This window comes from Macadamia integrifolia, chromosome 2 (genome assembly GCF_013358625.1).
Source record: "Macadamia integrifolia cultivar HAES 741 chromosome 2, SCU_Mint_v3, whole genome shotgun sequence".
NCBI lineage: Eukaryota > Viridiplantae > Streptophyta > Magnoliopsida > Proteales > Proteaceae > Macadamia > Macadamia integrifolia.
In genome coordinates this window covers 30,006,508-30,026,896 of record NC_056558.1, presented here as the reverse complement: position 1 = coordinate 30,026,896, position 20,389 = coordinate 30,006,508, and the positions used below count along the sequence as shown (strand labels likewise).

General features: G+C 37.2%; 1 protein-coding gene across 2 annotated transcripts; it reads right to left on the bottom strand.

The window, feature by feature from the left end:
* Window positions 1-317: 317 nt before the first annotated feature.
* On the bottom strand, window positions 318-18,056 carry LOC122068940 (polyadenylate-binding protein RBP45-like). 2 transcript variants are annotated; one of them, XM_042632852.1, is made up of 8 exons: window positions 17,903-18,056; window positions 17,407-17,798; window positions 15,169-15,640; window positions 4,015-4,070; window positions 3,805-3,935; window positions 3,632-3,728; window positions 3,377-3,547; window positions 318-738 (listed from the first exon to the last, which is right to left on the bottom strand). In XM_042632852.1, exons 2-8 carry the CDS (start codon window positions 17,749-17,751, stop codon window positions 736-738), a joined length of 1,275 nt encoding a protein of 424 aa, XP_042488786.1. In that variant the 5' UTR covers window positions 17,752-17,798; window positions 17,903-18,056; the 3' UTR covers window positions 318-735. The 2 variants fall into 2 exon arrangements, with proteins under 2 accessions (XP_042488786.1, XP_042488791.1); XM_042632857.1 differs by having other exon boundaries at window positions 17,407-17,797; window positions 17,940-18,036.
* Between the last annotated feature and the right edge of the window lie 2,333 nt (window positions 18,057-20,389).

Genomic DNA, 20,389 nt, shown 5'->3' with positions numbered 1-20,389 from the left:
CAACACTTGCACTAGGAACGTCCGATTATAAACGGGCCAGACCTGAGTCCAACACATTTATTGATCTGGCCTTGTTGGTTCGGTCTTTAATTGTTCAGACTCAGTCGAGCCTAAGATTTAGGCTCCTACTTGCTTGGTTTTCCCCACGGACAAATATACCAAAAACCCTACAAATCTCAATCCCCACATAATTCAACTTTACCCATGTACATGTACTAGGAATTTTGAACATAAGCACTTATCTAATCCATAAATCAATTGAATTCTAAACATTGGCTAAACCCTTTACCAATTTGACCACAGGTTAACAAATCAACTAAAACCCAGAATATTCAGATTTCAATTACTCCCATATCCAAATTAACAACAATATGAACTGCATAATACAGGTCAATGATATAATCCTTCTTCTCTCAAATATAAGATGGTTAGTTTATAAATCTGTTTGGAAACTCGGACACAAGAGCACGCACACACCAAAGAAAAAAAAAGAAAAGAAAAGAAAAGCATATAGCCTAACGATCATCTGCAAGCAAGACTACTCTACAGGTCCTTCCGATGGGCTCAAACTCGGGGATAAGCCTAGGTGACGAATACTTGACCAGCAGCAAACTAGTTTACATTAAACAAATAAAAATCCAAACTCTTAGCACCCTTTCTAAATGCAGAACATATGCCACTATACTCGGATGAAATCACCATCATCCAATTCCTCACTGCCACATGTAAAGCAGATCACTGCAAAAGGTAGAAACACAGCATTTAGAGCACTTGAAGAAAGGAAAAGGGAAAGAAATGCTAACCAAACAAACCCATAAACAATGTTTGGAAATCAGATGGAACTATCAAAGAATTATCATTTTACACAAATGGCTGAAGATTGGTTTTGGAATTATTGGTTCTGAGGTTAACTTTTGCCAAGCTAATTAACATTTATGACATAAATTACTGCATGCATTCCGCGGTTGTCGTTACCAAGGTTCATACTTCATACTAAAATGCACACACTGCAAGCAAGCATAAATATGTATTCATAATTACATACATACACCTCCTAGCGCAGGTACACAGCAGCACGAGCAGTCAATGGGATGAGGCATGCAAGCATCATCAATGCGGGGCATCACAGCCTTTTTGCACCTGCTATATCTCGGCACAGGTACACATTAGGAGGTAGTGTTCATTCTTCCATAATATATATATATATATATATTTATTTATTTATTGGTCTGTCAGAATGACACCTCTATAGGTGTATTTACAAAATGTAAACTTCTTTTGATAGCCCCTCGTCTTATTTCCAAAAGTTTTTTAAGTTTGGGATAAAAGGGGTTTTTTCAAAATAATTTAAAGTAACTTACCATCATCATGTCATTATCAGAGTTTTCATTGTTTCACACACTTTTCAAGCGCAAATGTGAAATGACATTCTTTACTTTCACTAAAAGAAAATGTGTTATACTAAGGCACCGTTTGGCAACGTTCCGTTTCTGTCTTTTCTTGTTCCCAGAAACGGAGAAACAACCTAAAAATCGTTTGATAAAGTTGTTCCCTTTCACCCGTTTCTAGAAACATAAATCAAAATTTATGCCTATTTACAATTCTAGAAACGACTTTGACGAAACAAGTCAAACTTGTTTCGTCGTTTCTAGAAACGAATTTGAGAGGAAAAAAAAAGGCTATTGTGCCCGATAAATCTCTCCACTGTTTAAACCTAAAAAAAGGCAACCGAACCCTCTCCCCCTTTTGGGAATCCAATGATACTACTAGGTTTTTTAGTGACATTATGTCTGCAAAAAACATTTCAAGAAACAGGTTTATCAAACACCAAAAAATCCGTTTTTGTTTCTGAAAATGTGAAAAGCCGTTTCTGCTGTTTCTAGACACAGAAACAGCAGAAACGTTATCAAATGGGGCCTAAGAGGACAAAATGTAGAGATGACAAATATTTTACACCTTAAGGGGTGTCAATAAGAAACTCCCACCAAAAAGTTGTGCCAGAATCTTTTTAATGAAAGCCCAACTTTCCCAAGAATTTGACTTCGCTCCTCTAGCCAAAATAGCCACCAAAAAAAGTATTTACAACTAACCATGTGAATGAAACAAATGGAAGAAATGAAATGTGTGTTCCACTTGGCAAGAAAAACTTAACTAACCATAGAACCAATAAGTTAAATTCAGGTCAAAGGAGTGTACCACCTCTTCCATTCCTAAGTTTTCATTAAATCCCAAAATAGACCTCTAAAGTACATTTAAACAACATTGACATAGTAAGAGTTTTCATATGGTGGAATTTCAAACAAGAACTCAAGAATACATACTTTTAGGTTGTAAGTATGGTTAGCTAGGAAACTAACCTGATGAGAAAATCAGGTCAGTTACCTATCCTAGAGGGAGCAGTGGAACAAGAGAAGAAAAATGACAGATGCAAACCCAAATCTGTTGTCAAGGCGTCATCTGGCGTCCAAGTGGTTTTCCTGGGGCCTAGGCGATACTAGTCTTATTGCACTGCATGTCACCTTATGTTTTGGCACTTATTTATGCCAAATATCATTTAAGTGATATTATTCATAAATAAGCAAATATCATCCTATTTAAATCTAATAAAAATGGTTTAAAAATCAAATTCCAAAAAAATAAAAAGTCAACCCCTCAATCCAAGAACAAAAACTGGATTTTTTATTATAGGGGCGATTTTCAACTTTCAAATGCTGAGGATTTTCTCAATTTTGAAAATTTTATAAATCTTATCATGATAAAATATTGTTAAAAACCAAAAGTCCGGTAAAATAATATTTTGTTTGATGTCAGGTAAAATTATTTTCATTCAAGTGATTTTAACAATATTTACGCATTTTAAAATAAGTTTGACCATAACATAATTTTATTACTACAACTCAAATTTAAATAATCTAGACTTGTTGAAAAGCTGGTTTTATGTTATACCTAATACAAAAAGTTGAAAAGCTGGTTTTATGTTATACCTAATACAAAAAGACTCATAAAAATTAAATCATTTGACCAGTCAAACTTATTATAGAATTAGACATTTCTCTAAATGTTGATTTTTTTATAATTTAATGTGGTTTAACGTTGATATTTTATAATACAAGGTATATGTAGCATACTACATAATGTTAAAAAAAAGGAAAAATAAAAAACAGCACTTGGTCGCCTCGTTCGCCTAAAGGCAGGCGCCTTGTCGCCTAAACTCCTATGCAGCCCTCCAATGCCTTGGTTTGCCTTGGCAACTATGGTCTAGACCATGCCCCCCCAAAACACACACACGCACACACAAGAAAATCTTTCGAACTGATAATTCAAAATAAATTCAACTCTAGAAGTGTACCCTAGGTTAAGAAAAACAAATTCTCACCTGATGTTGCTGGTAATTTCCATATCCTGGATACGCTCCATAAGAATACATGTTAGGATCTTGTGGAGCTGGTGCATATCCATAGGATTCATAACCTCGAGCATACCCATAATACCCGCCATTCCACTGGTTTTGATCTGGCTGTGACTGCGGCTGAACCACAGTTGCATCCTGCATATTTATAAGATTGGGAGCACATAAATTTGCATTTTTTTTAAAGGACAGATCACTTACTAATGGCTCAAATTCACAAACCTGTCTGTTTGAAGAGCTACGTCCCCACGAAAGTCGAATATTTTGTCCCCCCAACTGAGTTCCATTTAACATCAGCAAAGCTTCCTCAGCACAAGCTCTGAAACATTATATACAAAAAATTTGATACTTTCAAAATCAAGCATGGCTCTAAAGATATTCAGCAACATCCTAACCTGTTCGCAAATTGAACAAACCCACAACGCTTTCCAATTGGTATTTTCACATGAACTAACTCCCCAAATTGGCAAAAAATTTGTCTCAAATGGTCCTCTGTAACATTGGAATCCAAACCACCAACAAATATCTGCACTCAAAATTGACAAGTGACACAATCATATGATATAAATGACCTTTACACATCTAAAAGAGAATAGAGTACCCACAGTTGTATTATTGGCATCATTCTCGTTCTGAGTTCCTTGCGTATTCTGGAAAGAAGCTGCAAATAACAAATGCACGTGAAAAAGAAGGGGAAACAAATAGATAATGAAGCTACAAAAAAGCCTAGTGAGGGTAGAAGATGAAAAGTGAATATATATGTATAACACAGCACCAGCCCACAACTTTCCACTCAAGAGATTAACTGCAAAGCATAAACACCTAGCATGAAAGTAAGCAGTACAGAGTAAGTCAAACAAAATATTATTCTTAATCCTACCAATCTATAAGTGGTGAGGGGGGGGGGGGGAGGAAGTAGGATGTTCAGAATTACAAACCCTGTTGACAGGATCTCAAGATAACCCTTAAACAGAATTTAGGCCAATAGTAGAGTCAAAGTCAAGCTTTTCTAATGAAGGTCAGATTTTGACCAATGTTCATAGACTATTGACATAGTTATTCCCCAGAATACAGCAATGTTGTAACGGTTGGATTGAGCACAACAATTAAATAAACATATCTGAAACTTCAAAAAACCAAAATTAGGACATTTTCAATTGCATGAAATCAGATGCTCTGATCACCCTCAAATTCTGGTCGAAGCTCTTCAATACCCCAAAATGTGGGCAAAATTCAACAGTCAGATTGTAAGTCGTTGGCTGATTACAGAATTAGCAAGTATAGTTCCTAAAATCTAGGGACTTCAAGAACAGCAGATCAGTAGGTCGGACGGAGAGAGCAAATTACTCAAACTACTGCTGCCGGAAGGGTGATTAACACCTCCAAGTAGCAGCCCAATCTAACACTTAGATTCCTATGGATGAAGGGATCAACTTACAACCAAAAACACCACAAAACAATAGAGAATTCCACTACTTGAGAGAGGGAAATAGAAAATATAGAAGGGATATGACCTTTGATTCCCACCAATAGGCCTAGATCAGAATCTCGCTAATCCCAGAGCTTCTCACTCACTGATCACAGCAACTTACTTTCACAGCAGCAAAAACAACAGTAAAATTCTCATTAATTATCAAATTCATGGACAAGGCCGGACCCCTTATAAACTTATACATAAAACTTTAAACAGACTCAAACAATAAAAACAAAAGGCCTAATCAATCCTTAACTGATAAAGTAACATAAACCGACAAGGAAACCAACTCAAAACAGGACTGGACTTATAAATTCCTAATCCAGTTTAACTAAAACACTTAATAACAATTAAAATAAATAAATAAAAACACTTAACCAATCCCATATGCCTAGCCTCTACTTATATTATAGGCCCATTAAAATAGCCCATTACAAAGAATACACATTAGATCAAAGGCCCAAACACATACATAATCCAACCGAGAACCCATTTCCAATAACATAAGCCCATTGATGTAGGACCTGTAGAGAAAGGGAAGAAATCCCTGAGTGAACTCAGAGTTGCAAGGGAGAAGAGAAGAATAGAGGGGAAAGGGGTCACACGACTTGCACCATACCCGGCACTAAAACTTTCAAATCAATTCATCATTTAAAAATCTGTCTAATTACTTGGGTTACAAGCCTTTATATAATAAACTGAAATTAAAACTTGCCTAATAAAATCTAAAATTAAATTAGCAACTCCCAATTTGCTTCCTAAATTCTAACTAATGAAATTAGAAACAGAATAAAACCTAAATGGGTAACTCCCTAATTGACTAACATCTACCCAAAATAAAAGATTGCATATTTTCCCAAATTAACTAACACAATATTTCATAAATAAAGTAACTCCTATAATATTCTATTGATCTCAAAAATCAAATCAGATCTGGTTCGTCTCGGGTGAGATTGCCCAAAGGGTCAACCTGGTTCAGCCTCAATTCTGCATCACCCATTTAGTTGATTTGTTGGCATCAATTCTCCCCAACTTGAAGAAACTCGACCTCGAGTTTTGCAAAGTCGAGGAATCAAAATTATGTAATGGACATCCATCCATCCTCAAACCATAATAAAACTCTGGAAGCTTGTGGATGTTAGAAATAAAGTCTTCCACCCTGTGAGCTTTCGTGTACAACAAACAAAACAGGTCGAATAAACAAGACAATAGCATGAACTCTCTCTCATCTAGAACAACATATTGAATCTTGACGATTTCTTATGGAGTGCTCTTGACTTCGTCCTCGCTCTTAGCCTCACGATGCAGTTCAAGCCTACGATTGGGCTCTAAAACTGATTTTGTGGAGATCAAGGATAGCTATCAATCTTCCTTATTTTTTGGAGATTTATCGCAGAAATAACAAGGATACTTATGGAGATTTATTTCCCTGATTTTTTTTGTGGGCCGCAAGCCAGCTGGATGAAGATGAGATTAGAGGCCAGTATATGGAGGGTTTCTTTTCAAGGCAAATTGAGCTGATTTGTAGGAAGATTTTCAGATTTCAAGTGGGCTCCATGGCCAATACATGGAAGAGAATATAGAGGATTTGACAGCTTTTATTAGTGCTAAATGTTAGGGAAGTTTAGTGCTTGCATAGGGAATTTCATGGACTAAAGTCACTTCCTATTTTATTGGCTGCTTTATGTAATTAGTAGTTTTTATTCCTAAGACTTTCTATTTCAGCTAATTAGATCGATTTGAATTTATTTGTAATTAGTTTCCAATTATGATAATGTCCAGTTATAAGGGGATTCCTTTCCTTTCCAAGCAAGAAAGGATCTAAATGCTGTAATCAATTTATTATTATAAATAAGGGACGGTGGCTGCTGGATATCAGTAGCCAACAAAAATTAAAAAAAACAGCTTTGTGCTGGAAAAACTGTAAGATCCAGTAGCTGTGAGATGCAGTGATGGAGAGACGTGGTGGGTGAGAGGCCCAAGACTAAGATGGTCCTCTATCCCTATCTTCTTTCCCTTCTTCCCTATTTTTCTGTTTAACTCTTCATCGTTTATTTATTGCTCTGTGAGTTAACCTGCAACTAAGAAACAATCGAAGCCACAGCGATCCTGAAGTTCTGTAGGTTGTAGGTTGGTTGGTGTTAATTCTGATCAGCCTAGCCTTCTACATTACCTCATCTTCCACTACTACTTCAACTTTGTCCTCTTTGACCTCTTCCACATAGTCTTCCACGGTACGCTCCCGGGAAGAAAAGTCTCCCAGCTTATGTGAGTCATCAAATTGTCTGAGAGGGAAACCAGTGTTGTCAAAGTATGTTCTCACGTGATCCTCAGAAGTAACTGGTTTGCCTGCGGCGTAATAGTTTTTTGTGGCAACCTTCCCTGGTATTGGTTGGAGTTCTGTGATGCAACCGATGTAGGGTAGTAGTGCTCACCTCTATCGACCTCTGGAGTGGGTTGATGTGGTGACAGTGTACAACACATTAACACATAATATGTTGCTCCAAGGATACCAATCGATCAGACATACTCTTAATCATATCAACCCTCCACTTCGCTCACCCTATTGTAAATCTCTGGGCATGATGTGGTGGCATGATCGCGGCTGAACCAGCATAATCTGCACTGGAAACCCAAACTCAAGTGAAACCAAACCCAATCAGGCTTTTAGTAATGGCGTTTAATGATTCATCCCCATTAGTGATGGTGTTAAATGATCTGGAAACCTCTATAACCATAAGTATGTGGAGACTCTACTATCAGATCCAATCGATGGTCAACTACTTCTAGTGGCAAATTGTCACTTGATTGGATATGGTAACTGCGGCTTGCTCATTGTTAGCAAAAAGGGGAACGGCAAAAAAAGGACACAGACGGTACGGGTTTTAAAGAGTAAAATTTTTCAAATGATACGGTCAAGTAAACGGTCAAAAAAACAGCGAACGGTAAAAATTGGAAAACGGATGGTATGAGTTTAAACGTGTAGACTTCAAACAAATGGGACTAAAAAAACGATAGTATACTCATATAAATTAAGGAATTATCATATAAACATCTAGTATTAAAAACAACTACAATATCAAACATTAATGCCTATACATCCCATGTCTCGTTATAAGGTTTAAGACATCATTTAAATATCATCCAACACCAATTCTAAATTCATAAATCACACATGCCCAAAGTCTTATTGAACAATGTGACTAGGTTATGGTGTTGTTCATTGTTGTCAACATAGTCAACATACTGTCAAAGTGATATATGTTCAGATAGAGTTAGGACTCATCACTTTAGAAATATTTTTCAGCAAACACAGCAGTTTATAGCTCAATTTGAGAAATATAGTCCATTTCGTTAGCTTCAAGTTGGTGAAAGAATCAAGCTGATCAGAGTTTGGGAGAGAGATATATGGCCAATTAAGTAGACATTATTTTAAAAAATCAAGTCTTAAAAAATGCCATAAAAACGGAATGTGTTTTAAACATGTTTAGAACGGGAATGCTTGAAGTTTGCTGCTTTTTTAAGTATCTTTGGGAAGCATATGGTAAAAAACGGAAACGAGTTTTTGCTGACAGTAGGCTTGATCCAATAGGTTATAAATAGAGTTTGTATTTATGTAAACTTGAGGTAGCCCTGATTGGTGACAAGATGAGAAGAATCAGTAAAATTGTTTTTTCTCTAAGAACTCTGGCTGCACCGGGGGAGGTTTCTAATGCAGGGTAAAGACAAAATGATGGAAGGAACCACCAAAAATTAAAAAGGATTTGATGAGAAGAATCAGTTAAATTTTTTTCTTTTTTCTTTGAGAACTCTGACTGCAATGGGGGGGAGGTTGCTGATGGTAGGGTAAAGACAAAATGGAAGGAACCACCAAAAATTAAAAAGGATTTGACAATCAATGTTTCAACGGACAAAAATTTAGGTTAATGGTATTGGCGTAATGTTAAATTTTGGGTGTTGTGAACAGACAGAATTGAAATACTACTAGTATTGAAATGAAAATGGAGAAAGGTAGATTTGTGGATGGAGATAATAGGAATGGAGTTTGGCTTGCCCTGGAGGTGATCTTCTTAAGCATGCATCTGGAAAGTTTACTGTCAGTCCTAGTTTGCTAGATATTACAACCAGTGACATGGAGAACTACCCCTTGCACTGGCTTTGCTGCTGTTGCCATGGTTATATTTATGTACTTGACTTTCTGCTCAATTTTTGGTCATTCATTTTCTTTTCTTAACTCAGTGAAGTAGTTGCATTTAGTGGCAACTTCGCATCAATATTTCATAGTATAGATTTTGATTTATAGCCATGGGTTCAAATATTGGAGTAAGTCTGATTTGTTTCATTATTGATAAGTCTGATTTGTTTCATTATTGGACGAAAAATCAATCTGATCAGTAATGTAATCGAAGCCCTAATCCAAACCAAGTGTGAAACGGACTTGGAATATTACAGCCTCCATTATGGGGTTCTTTAATATTAAATTGGGCCTTGCCCACCATGTCCAATGTTTAATTTCATCATCACTCCAAGCATCCCTCAGGATGACAATGTGGTGTTTGCACCGACATATTCCTTCAGAACTCCAAGGAAAATTTTATAGAACAATTACATGACCAGCAATGATGCATGTAGCTGAATGTTGGGCCGTGGAAACAACACAAACAAAATAGTATAGCTGAAACAAGAATGTTGAGATGAATGCGTGGTAAAATTAGAAAAGATAACTAATGAATGAACAAATTAAAGTTACTTTAGTAGTAGCACTAACACTTGAAAAGTTGTGAGGAAGCCATTTTAGGTAGTATGAAATGTGCAATGGAGGCTTTTAAATGCTCCAGTATGGAAGAGTGATGTGATTCAAATTGAAGGAGCTAGAAGCATAGTTGTCACAGCTTCTAGGTGATCCAAGGCATTGGAGGGGGCCTGGATGTCAAGGCAACACAAAAAATAGCGATCAAGGTGTCCTTCCAGAAAAGAGCACCTAGATGCCTGGTCGACGGCTTGACAACTATGGCTAGAAGTGGCGAGAAAAAACGAGTATAGTTTAGGACTAAAAACAAGTATGCCGCTGAATAGATCTCATTGGAGAGAAATGATCCCTGTAGCCAAGGTTTAAAGTATCGGTATCGTGTATCGAATCGATACCCACCAATACCGATACAATACGATACTTTAAACCCTATCTGCAGGCGACCACATTTAGTTGGGATAATGCTGAGATGAGATGAGTAAAAGTGACGAATCATTAACTTAAAACTCTTGTGGGAGGAAAAACTTTAGTACACCACTTCTAAGCTCCAGCTCAAATCACATCCAATAAGAACTGAATCTAATCAAGATATTACCCAAACTTCTTCTGAAGGCATAATATGTATCACATGATGATACACAAGTTGCTGATTCTATGAATCCATTTGTTTTCACTTGCAAGACATATTTAAAATCTCCCACCCCCACCACACCCCCCCCCAAAAAAAAGAAGAAGAAAAAAAGCCCTCTAACCAAAGACCTGCGTCATTCCTCATTTTAAAACTGTCTTTGATAGAACACTGAACAGGATAGACAATCAAAATAAGAAATTGGATGCTACAGACCAATCATAGATCCATAGGGGAAACTGAAATTGTGGATAGCTAGCAGATAAGGAATTGCAGTCTGTACACAAATGTACAACACCTACTAATGGAAAATTTATTAAGTTCAATGAAGTGAGCCAAAATCATTCATCAGCGGATATGATGGCTGAAGAAAACTCAGCTACTAACATACACCTTCTGAACAAAGTAAATTAACGAGCAAATAATTATAAGGAAGAAAGTTCCCTGTCCAAGCAAATAATTAGAAGGAAGAAAGTTCCCTGCCCAAGAGAGTGGCCTCCGCGCCTGTGCCCTTGTGTCAGTCTCTACCCTCCTCCCTATAAATGACCTACCTGCCCCCATAAATTGCCCCCATAAATTGAACCAAAAGGAGGCGGACTGGGTCCTCACACAGGTGCAGAGGCCACACTCCAGACAAAGAACAACAACAACAACAACAACATCCAAACCCTTATCCCATTAATGGGGTCCGCTACATGGAGATTCCAAGCAAGGACGAGCCGAGGATCCATGCAACAAGATTGACGGGTTATGACTAATTATAATAAGTGTTGGATGTCAACCTGAAGCACCACAGGCTTATATGGACAAACTATAACAAGGTACCGGTTGTCTACCTGACGTACCATATAGATTGGTCAAGCCAAAGCATCCTACATGCATTACATCCACCACCAAGACAATCCATCACTCAAGCTACTTTTATTAAAGGAGGAATGAAATTATGAATTCTTGATAGCCCCACTAAGCATGAAAAATAATAAGAGGAAATTACACTCCCCTTCCCTGAACTTTGGCTTAATACCAAGTTCCCCCCACGTACTTTCATATATAGCAACAACCTCCCCTCTGGTTTGAAGATTCTATCAAACGACCCTAAAGTGACTGATGCTATTAAACTAGCCTGTAAAAAGACCAGTTTACCCTTCTAGGTAATATACCTACATTCTCTTCTTCTTTCTTTTCTTCATCATTTTCACCATTTCTGTGAAACACTAGACTGTTTGGAAGATAATTCACCAACCTTCCTCTCGCCCAGCTTCATCTCCTTCACATTTTTTTCATCAAAACCCATGTTCTTGGAACTAGAAGCACCTCCAATAGCCAAAGACATCAACAATTCATGAACAGTTCTAACAAAAACCAGTAAAACCCATTTTCCCATATATTTTCCTTTTATTCTTCTGTCTTTTTCGTATCCTTCAATTCCTCTCTCGGGTATGGGCTATACCTCAAAACTTGTCGATTACTACGAAATTTCCCTCCAAACCCATGAAAGGCACAAAACTATTTGCTATGTTATTAAACTTGGGCTGGCCAGTCTACATTTCTTGGATCTACAAGGAAGGTTCAGAGCCTGAAAGTAGTATATTTCAGCCAAGGAAACCCTGACAAACCTGCTACACCTTTCCATCAATTTTTAACTGGTTGACTTCTGTCGTTGTGATCAAGTACTTGCAGAGATCAAAGAGTGAAAACCTAAGTAGCCCTTAAGAAATATTACATATCTAAAAATTCCACAAACTCATATTAATCCTAAACCTAAAAGAAAGATGGGACATCTAAAAATAACAAACCCATAACTGGTAGAACCCAAAAAATTAACCAATGCGAGAAACAAATCCCACAAAGGGTTAAACCAAAAGCTCCGTAATAAGAGTCTCTTTCTCTGAGAACAAACACAAACAAGAACTTCACAAAAGATAAATACCTCCCCTGTCAACGAATACCAGAAACTTAACACAACCCTCTCTCTCTTGTCTCTACCTAGAAAATCCAAAATCAAGAAAAGCCACAAGGGAATGATGGAGACCCACAAAAGCAGAGAAGATAAAATGGGAAATGGTAATTGCTCCTACAAATTAAGCTCTGTGGAATTTGATTGTTGAAACTTGAAGCTCTTCTCAGTTTGGGGGGAGGGGGGAAGGGGGGAGAGGGGAGAGAGATTGAAGAACCACCATCGGCATGGTCATAGAGTAATAGATCCAAGTCGCAATCAACTGTTGAGAGTGACGAGCGGCGAGCGACGAAGATCAATACCAGTGTGAAGAGTGAAGACTGGCGAGCGGTGATGAAGATCAGTACCAGTGTGGAGAGCAGCGAGCAACGACAGAAATCCAATTCGTGGTTCCTTCATTTAGTGGTTTTAGGGATTTATCCTTCATTCATATGGAAGGGTAATTTGGGTAGAAAATTAGCTACTTCAGTGATGATGTCATCACTTAACAGGGATATCTAACAAAAAGGATACGTTTGATAGAATCTTCAAACTAGAGGGGAAGTTGTTGCTATATATGAAAGTACATGGGGGAGAACTTGATATTAAGCCAAAGTTCAAGGAAGGGGAGTGTAATTTCCTCTAATAAGAATTCAAAAGTCTACACAATAAAAAAATTTCTTTACATTTTGTATCAACCCATATTTCGATCCATGACCAAAGACCATCTAAGAGAACCACATAATTCAAAAGTTCCCAAGTAAGTGTGATCGGATTCAGATTGAAGGAGCTAAAATGACCATAGGCGAAGTGGTGAGAAATGACAAGCTTAGTCTCGATCTTGTCCCAAGTATGACCTCAGATATAGCCTATTGGGGGCAAGGTCCACAGAGCCAACCCCATATAGCGTTGACTATCCTGACTTGTTTGGTTGTGCGCCTCTTTCCCCTTACTCTCTTCTCATCATTTTTACCCTCATCTTTCTTTTCTCATTTCTCATCCTTTGTTCTCTTCCTTCACCTTTTTTGTTTGGACTTTTTTCTTATTTTGTTTTATTAAAAGAATTTATTTCATTTAGAACACTCCAAACCAAGGATTTAGTTATCGGTATCGACCATTATCGACCCAGATCAGATCGATCACTTTTGCGGTTTTGCCCTATTGCTCCAAACAAAGAACTCACCCCCTAATTAGAATTAGTTAAAGCATCACAACCAAAAGTAAGAAAGTGGAGAAAGCGGATGTGATGTCAAAAGAGAATAATGCATCAAGAACCCTAATCGAAGACACAAATGTATACCATACACCTATATCCATGCAACTGAAAGCACGGCTGCTACATTGCAATTTCAGGCAGTTGACGTTCTCACATTAAGAAATATTGCCTAAACTCCAAAAACAGCCTTATCCCCCCCCCTGATGGAATGAAAAACTGGAAACAATAATCCATAGTTTTTAAGGAGGTAAAATGACGGAGGCGTTTGAGGGTCTTTCAGAGCGTCTTAGCGATAAGGCGGGTATAAAGCGTCGCCTTATCGACTAAAACGTTCCTGTGTAATTTTTTTATAAAACGAATCTATTTGGCTCAAATCCTAGTTGAATCCTATTACTCATATGTTAAATAAATATTAAGGATTCATATTCATACCAATGAAAACAAATCAATAAAGTGAATAAACTAAATTCATCTTCATCAATCATCAATCATCAATCATCAATCATCATAACATATTAACATATAATATAAATACATAATTATGAAACAAAATTATAAATATAAAAAAAAAATAAATAAATAAATAATTCAAGTATTTATTATACTTACCTTTATGATGCCAAAATGAGTGCCTAAGCCCTAAGGTCATCCACTATATTTCTACTCCCGTCAAAGAAGAATAAAGCTCAATGCCGAAACTCACCGCTGCCACAGCAAAATGGTGGCCTGGATCAGTGGTTTTTCCTTGTTCCTTGATTCCTTCTCAAAGCCCTTTCTTAAAACCCTTGACAAATTCCAAACCCTGTTTGTGAATCGTGTTTTTGTTTTGTTTGTTTTGGTTATTTTTGGTGGAGTAAAGTTGATCTCATACATCTCAAGTGTTAACAAAACCATACACCTACCAATAAAAAATCTATATTTGGAATCTACATCAAGTAATTTTAAAATGTGTTTAAAAAAAAAAAAAAAAAACCCCATAACGTGCCACTTCACATAAGGCAGAGCACAGCCTTACCATCTCTAGACAGCATCAGCGCCTTAAAAACTATGCAATAATCAGAACTCAAATGAGGAAAAAAAACGTATGTTTCAATAATTGTAACATAAATGGAGCAAAGGAACTAACTTGCAAAAGGACTAAAGCAGTAATTACTGACTGATTTACAATAGAAGGAAGTAGACAGAACCAATAGAAACTTAAAAAATGAAAGCGAACAAACGTAGGCTGAAGCTCTTTAAATACAAGGAGCTGGAAGTAAATCGACGTTGTAGCATGAGAAATGCCACGGAAAAGTGAAATCAAGGAAAAAATTATTACATAAACAGTAAAACTGACCTAAACGAGGCCACGCACTAAATGGGATTCATTTCAGCTGAAATCAGTTCCAGGCCTCTAAACGAGAGAGCCTCTTGGCATCCTGCTTTGAGACAACATGAGTTTTATGAGTGTTTGAAGTTTCAACAGTAAGGGCGCCCCAATTTTATAAAGGAAAGTACTGGAAAAAATTGACTTTGTAAACTTCTGCTTTTCTTCGAGTTTATAACTGAAGGAAACACAAACTTAAACAATGTTTAGCTGGTCAAGTCTCAAACACTGTCAAACTGAACATGCAACAAAATACTCCAGAAGATTCCAAACCAAAAAAGGACGACCATACAACAAACCACAAAAAAAGGCTTTTAGAACATAATCATTCAAAACAAACTGCCAGAAATCATAGTATTCGCACTGTAAAAACTCAAGCAAATGCACACCTTTATTTTGCTGGCCACCCACATTCTTTTTCGTAGTTGCGGGTCCAATACGCATTGGCCTAGTTGAACAGAACATTCCATTCATTTCAGTCATGGCACGCAATTGCTCATTTTCATCTCCAAACCTAACAAACCCATAACCCTTTGATCGCCCAGTTGTTCTATCAGTCACGACTTTAGCACCCTTGATTGAGGGATAGTGACTTCTAAATGTCTCTTGTAACATGTAATCAGTAACATCAGAAGCTAAATCTCCCACAAATATTGGAAAGTCTGTACCATCATCCTGACGCCTATCCCCAGAACTAAAAGTAGCCCAGTTCAATCTAAAATTCTGCTCGACGTTAGGCATGGGTGTGCCATTGTATGCCTGTAAAATCCTATCTGCAGCAGCACGAGACACAAACTCAATAAATCCATAACCATCGGACTGACCAGTTTGTTTATTGCGGATAACTTTCACCGAGACAACCTGCAAACAACAGTGGTAATGTCATCCTTCCCACCATAAAATGAACATGATAAATAAATATAATGATATAACAAACATGATAAGTTGATAACTCAATGCAACTGTATCATACTGGCAAACAACTGACATAGAGGCCTTACAGAGCTGTACACGCTGATTCCTACCTCTTCTTTGTTCAAGATCTAATGAACAACAAATTGAATGTATAACAGACAGACAAAAACAATCTTAGTCTGAAGGTAAGGGGTTTAATGTGGATCTCCCCATTCAAGTATCATTAATGGATCAGCAGGGAAAGGATGTTTTCTTCCTTGTTCACCCTTTCCATCGCAGTATTTTGGGAACCAGTCACAACAATTAGGAGTAGAAAATCTGTATGAAATATTACAATCAATCGGAATCCCTTCTCCATGAGCTGGTTTCAACAGGAGCACATCTGAAATCTGACTAAATAAAGATAAAGATGCAACAATAAAAATAAATATCATTCCCATTTAGATTGAAACTTTAACATGATATTTATTACACTACTATCAATAATTTTTTTCTGGTATAATGATATATTGGTATCATTGAAACAAATTAAATTAGACAGGTGATACACAGTACATCAATGTGTGTGATTTCAAGAAATATATGCAAGCCAGCGAAACAAAGCAAAAAGTGAATGGGTGAATTGGAAATGGAGAAATTATACTCTTGACAATGACGTGAACATAAACAAACTCATATAATCATATGCACATGCTTGCACCCTAATAGAACTTTTTGTGGCACATTGTAGACAAAGAAAGAAAACATAGTGAAGGAACAGAAATAAGTTAAGAGTTCAAGTCAAATTACAAATTAAAAAAATAAAAATAAAAATAAAAATTCAAGCACCTTCGATGAAATAATTAGAACAGAATAGTACCAAGTATGCCAATTTTAGCCAAAGGAGGACGAGAAGGGAATGAAAGGAAAACAAAGAAACTACAAAAACTATGCTGGGGCATTCCCACTGAATCTCTCACCCCAAAAACGTGGGAAATGTAAGCACGATAACTAATTTCTTTTCAGGGTTCCCTCATCTAAACCACCAAAAAATAAATAAATAAATACAGAGAAAAACATGTTATAGCTTTCCTTCTTATTGTTCTCCTTATTGTTTAAACTTATCACCAATAATTCCTTAAACAAATGATGGGGATCTTAGACATGTAGTGAGTAAATAGAGGAGTGTACCGCGAGAACAGGACATAAACAAATTACAATGAAGTTTACCCCAGAACAAGAGCTTACCAATCATTTAATCATCTTTTTGTACTTCTTGCATTTAACACAACATTTCTTAATCACAAAGATGAACAATGCACCTGAACTTGAGCAATCATCACAAAATTCACTTGCGAAGTAAGGATAATCTATATATCCCACTGGCTAATTTTTAAACTGACAAATAGTGCGTTCAGTACCAAGTGGGTTGACAGGACTGCCAGCATTGTGTTTTGTACACCCTGGGTTTTCTTTAAAACCCTAATGCTTTGAAAACATAATTACCTACTGAGATCGACGGTTGTTGGGTCAGGTATAGATTCATCTAACCAAAATAAGTTCAGCAATAATAATAAAAACAAAAATAATCTTCAATATTGCACATTCTAGATATCTGAAACAATATTCCCCAGTAAAAAAAAAAAAAGTTAAAATTCTTTGAATATTCCAAAGAAGATGAAAGAAACTGCACGTAAATTCTTCTACTATCTCGAAGAAGATGAAAGAATTACCTCGCCTGCATAAGCAGAAAAACAACTGTTAATGTAGCTCTCTTCCATCCAGTACTGTAAATCCCCAATCCAAAGCGTGCGGATCTCATCTGCGCTCGCTGGTTGTGCAGGCATGTACTGATGCTGCTGCTGCTGCGTTTGGGGCTGCGGTTGTTGAGGTGGTACCTGCGGCTGCGGGGCTTGCTGCGGCTGTTGGGACCACGCATGAGCGGGGTGTGGCTGAAAAGGCTGTTGCGGGGGCATCATCATCCACTGCTGCTGCGGTGGTGGCTGTTGTTGGTGCTGTTGATCCATCGGTCGGGGAGCCATCGGAGGAGGAACCACGCCTGTTGCAGGTTGCATCATCTTCACTCCAACTACAAGACTATCGAACAACCCCTAATTCTAAAGGCCTAGACAGTTGCAACAATCGTAAGAGAACGAAAGGCCACAACAGTAAAGGTAAAAAAAAAAAAAAAAGTCTTTCCAAATAACCAGAGTGGATGAAGAAACCAACCCTGATTACGAGCGCCTAAGTGGATGAAGAAACCAACCCTGATTACGAGCGCCTAAAGAAGGTAAAGGGATCAGAATTTCTTATCCTTACCCTATAGACAGAAGACGGAAAACAGAAGGGACGTGTTTTCCATTTTTTGTGCTCAAAAACGGAAAACACCGCCGAAACCGTTTGATAAACCTGTTTGGTTTTACCCATTTTTTGAAACAGAAATTAAAATTTATGTGAATTTTTGTGTTTAAAAATGAGTTTGGAAAAACAAATTGGAGTTAATTTCCTGTTCCTTGAAACAAGTGGGAGGGGAAAATTGATGAAAACCCCTTTCATCATTCTCCACGCTTTTGGATCCTTTTTGGAACCTTCAAGGAGCAACCTACACCAAAACCCTCGATGATGAGGATAGGATTCATCTCCATAGAGTCCATGGACTATAGAGTGATCTCATAGCTGGGGTGATCTCAAGACGTGTGCCCAAGTCCTCTTAGCCATGGGATAACTCTATGGTCCATGGACTCTATGGAGAGAATCCGGGTCCTAGCTCATCATTCCAAATTGATAGATCATTTTCCAAGGTCATCCCATCTCCTCCCTGCTCCCTTAAAGGTGCTCTACATCATCTTGTATCTTCAACAACTTGAAAGAATCTCACCAAAAAAACATAGAAGAAATTGTCTACAACATCTTACCCTCAAATCCGATTCAACGTAACTACCCCACTCCCAAAAAACATAAAATTACAATCGTGGGAAAGGAATTTGATGGAGACGGTAAAGAATCTCTTCTCAAGCGTCCTAAGCATTGTTCATGGCCGGAATCTTCCCAGCTCTCACATTCAGAAAAACCCCATGAACCCTTATCTGAACAAATGTGTCCTTTGACCATCGATGTGGTCGTTGGTCAAGACCATTTTTTGGGCATGAATTCGGTTCTTCGATTGGCCTTGGACTGTGATTGCTTTCCTTTGTTTAGATTACCAATAGTTTTGGATAATGCTTGTTGAATCTCTAATATTATCGAGATTTGGGTATTTTAGGGTTTTATGCTCCAACATCTGAAAATGGGAAATGTGGTGCCATGCTCTCTTTGATCTAGCCATCTTCTTCATTAGCTAGGAAATTTCATGATTTTAAGGCTGTCTCCTTTGTGAAAAGAGAACCTCTCTCTCTCTCTCTCTCTCTCTCTCTCTCTCTCTCTCTGATTGTTGATGGATTTTAAGTACCTGCATTGAAATCCAATGGGACTTATCCTTCACAAGACTTTCTGTTATGTACTTCATTTCATTATCCACTCACATTATGCATTGTAAGAATATTGAATGCAGAGAGAGTTAAAGCATTGAATAAGGCTAGAAAATTGTTTTCCACCCTAATAAAGTAATGCATTGTAAGAATACTGAGTGTCAATTGAAGGATGTTATTCCTACTAATAACAACAGATAGGATCTTGACATACAATCATTGAATCACAAAATTAAACTATAAGGGTCGACGCATACCGTTCACCATCGACTATGAAGAATTTGCCGCCATTATATTCTTCCTGTATCTTTATTCTTACAATCCCAATCACGAACACAATTGATCTTCTAGGTTTCTCCCGCTAGCTCCCTTAATGTTCTCTTGGTGATGGAACCTATAATGAGATTGACGTTCGAGTAGGAGGAGGACCTAAAGTCCTATTAGGTAAAGTTTTGCACCCTCCCATTAAGGTGTGTAAATAGGGTAGGACATTTTTTCCTAATTTGACGAGGAGTGGGTTTCCTATTTGGAATCCAATTCTATGAGATTAGTATCGGTCAATAACCTAATTGGTATATGGGATAATAATAGAGAATATTCTAGAGAATATTCTTACAATCTCCCACTTGAACCATATGACCACATAATTATAATCTCAAACATAATTTGGATTCTAACATCATACTGCAGTATTTGAAAGTAAACCCATCAACTTTATGTCATCACAATCATAATATTATATTTGAACAAAACTATTAATGTGGATCATGATGGTTATACGTCATATAACGACATACTCCCTTCCATAGTCACAACACTAATTACTTCATCCAAACAGGAGCAAAAGGAGGGAAAAGACCAGAAAATTCTATAAGTAAATGGTCCAACATAATATCTCACATATATTAAATAAAATGTGTACACATGACAATGAAGTGAGAAATATTCAGAAACAACAAATATCATGATCATTTAAATAAATAAGTAAAAATGTCTAACATAATATGACCATTACATCAAACTTTACATAAACCCATGTCCATTACAAGATCTGTAAAGTGTTTAGGCGCTAATGCCTTGGTCATAGGATCCGCAATCATCAGACTTGTCTTAATGTGTGTGATAGACACTTCTTGTTTCTAAACTGATTCCTTCATAAAATTGTATTTTACTCCAATATGTTTTGCTCTACTTGAATGCTTATCATTCTTGGAGTAATATACGGCAGCAACATTGTCACAATACATTC

Excerpts from the sequence above, each read along its gene's own strand:
- LOC122068940 (XM_042632852.1), bottom strand. The coding sequence starts at position 17,751 with ATGATGCAACCTGCAACAGGCGTGGTTCCTCCTCCGATGGCTCCCCGA. Across the intron at positions 4,071-15,168 it reads GGGTGGCCAGCAAAATAAAG|CTTCTTTCCAGAATACGCAA; the intron begins GTGTGCATTTGC and ends TGTTATTTGCAG. Across the intron at positions 3,729-3,804 it reads TTTGTTCAATTTGCGAACAG|AGCTTGTGCTGAGGAAGCTT; the intron begins GTTAGGATGTTG and ends ATAATGTTTCAG.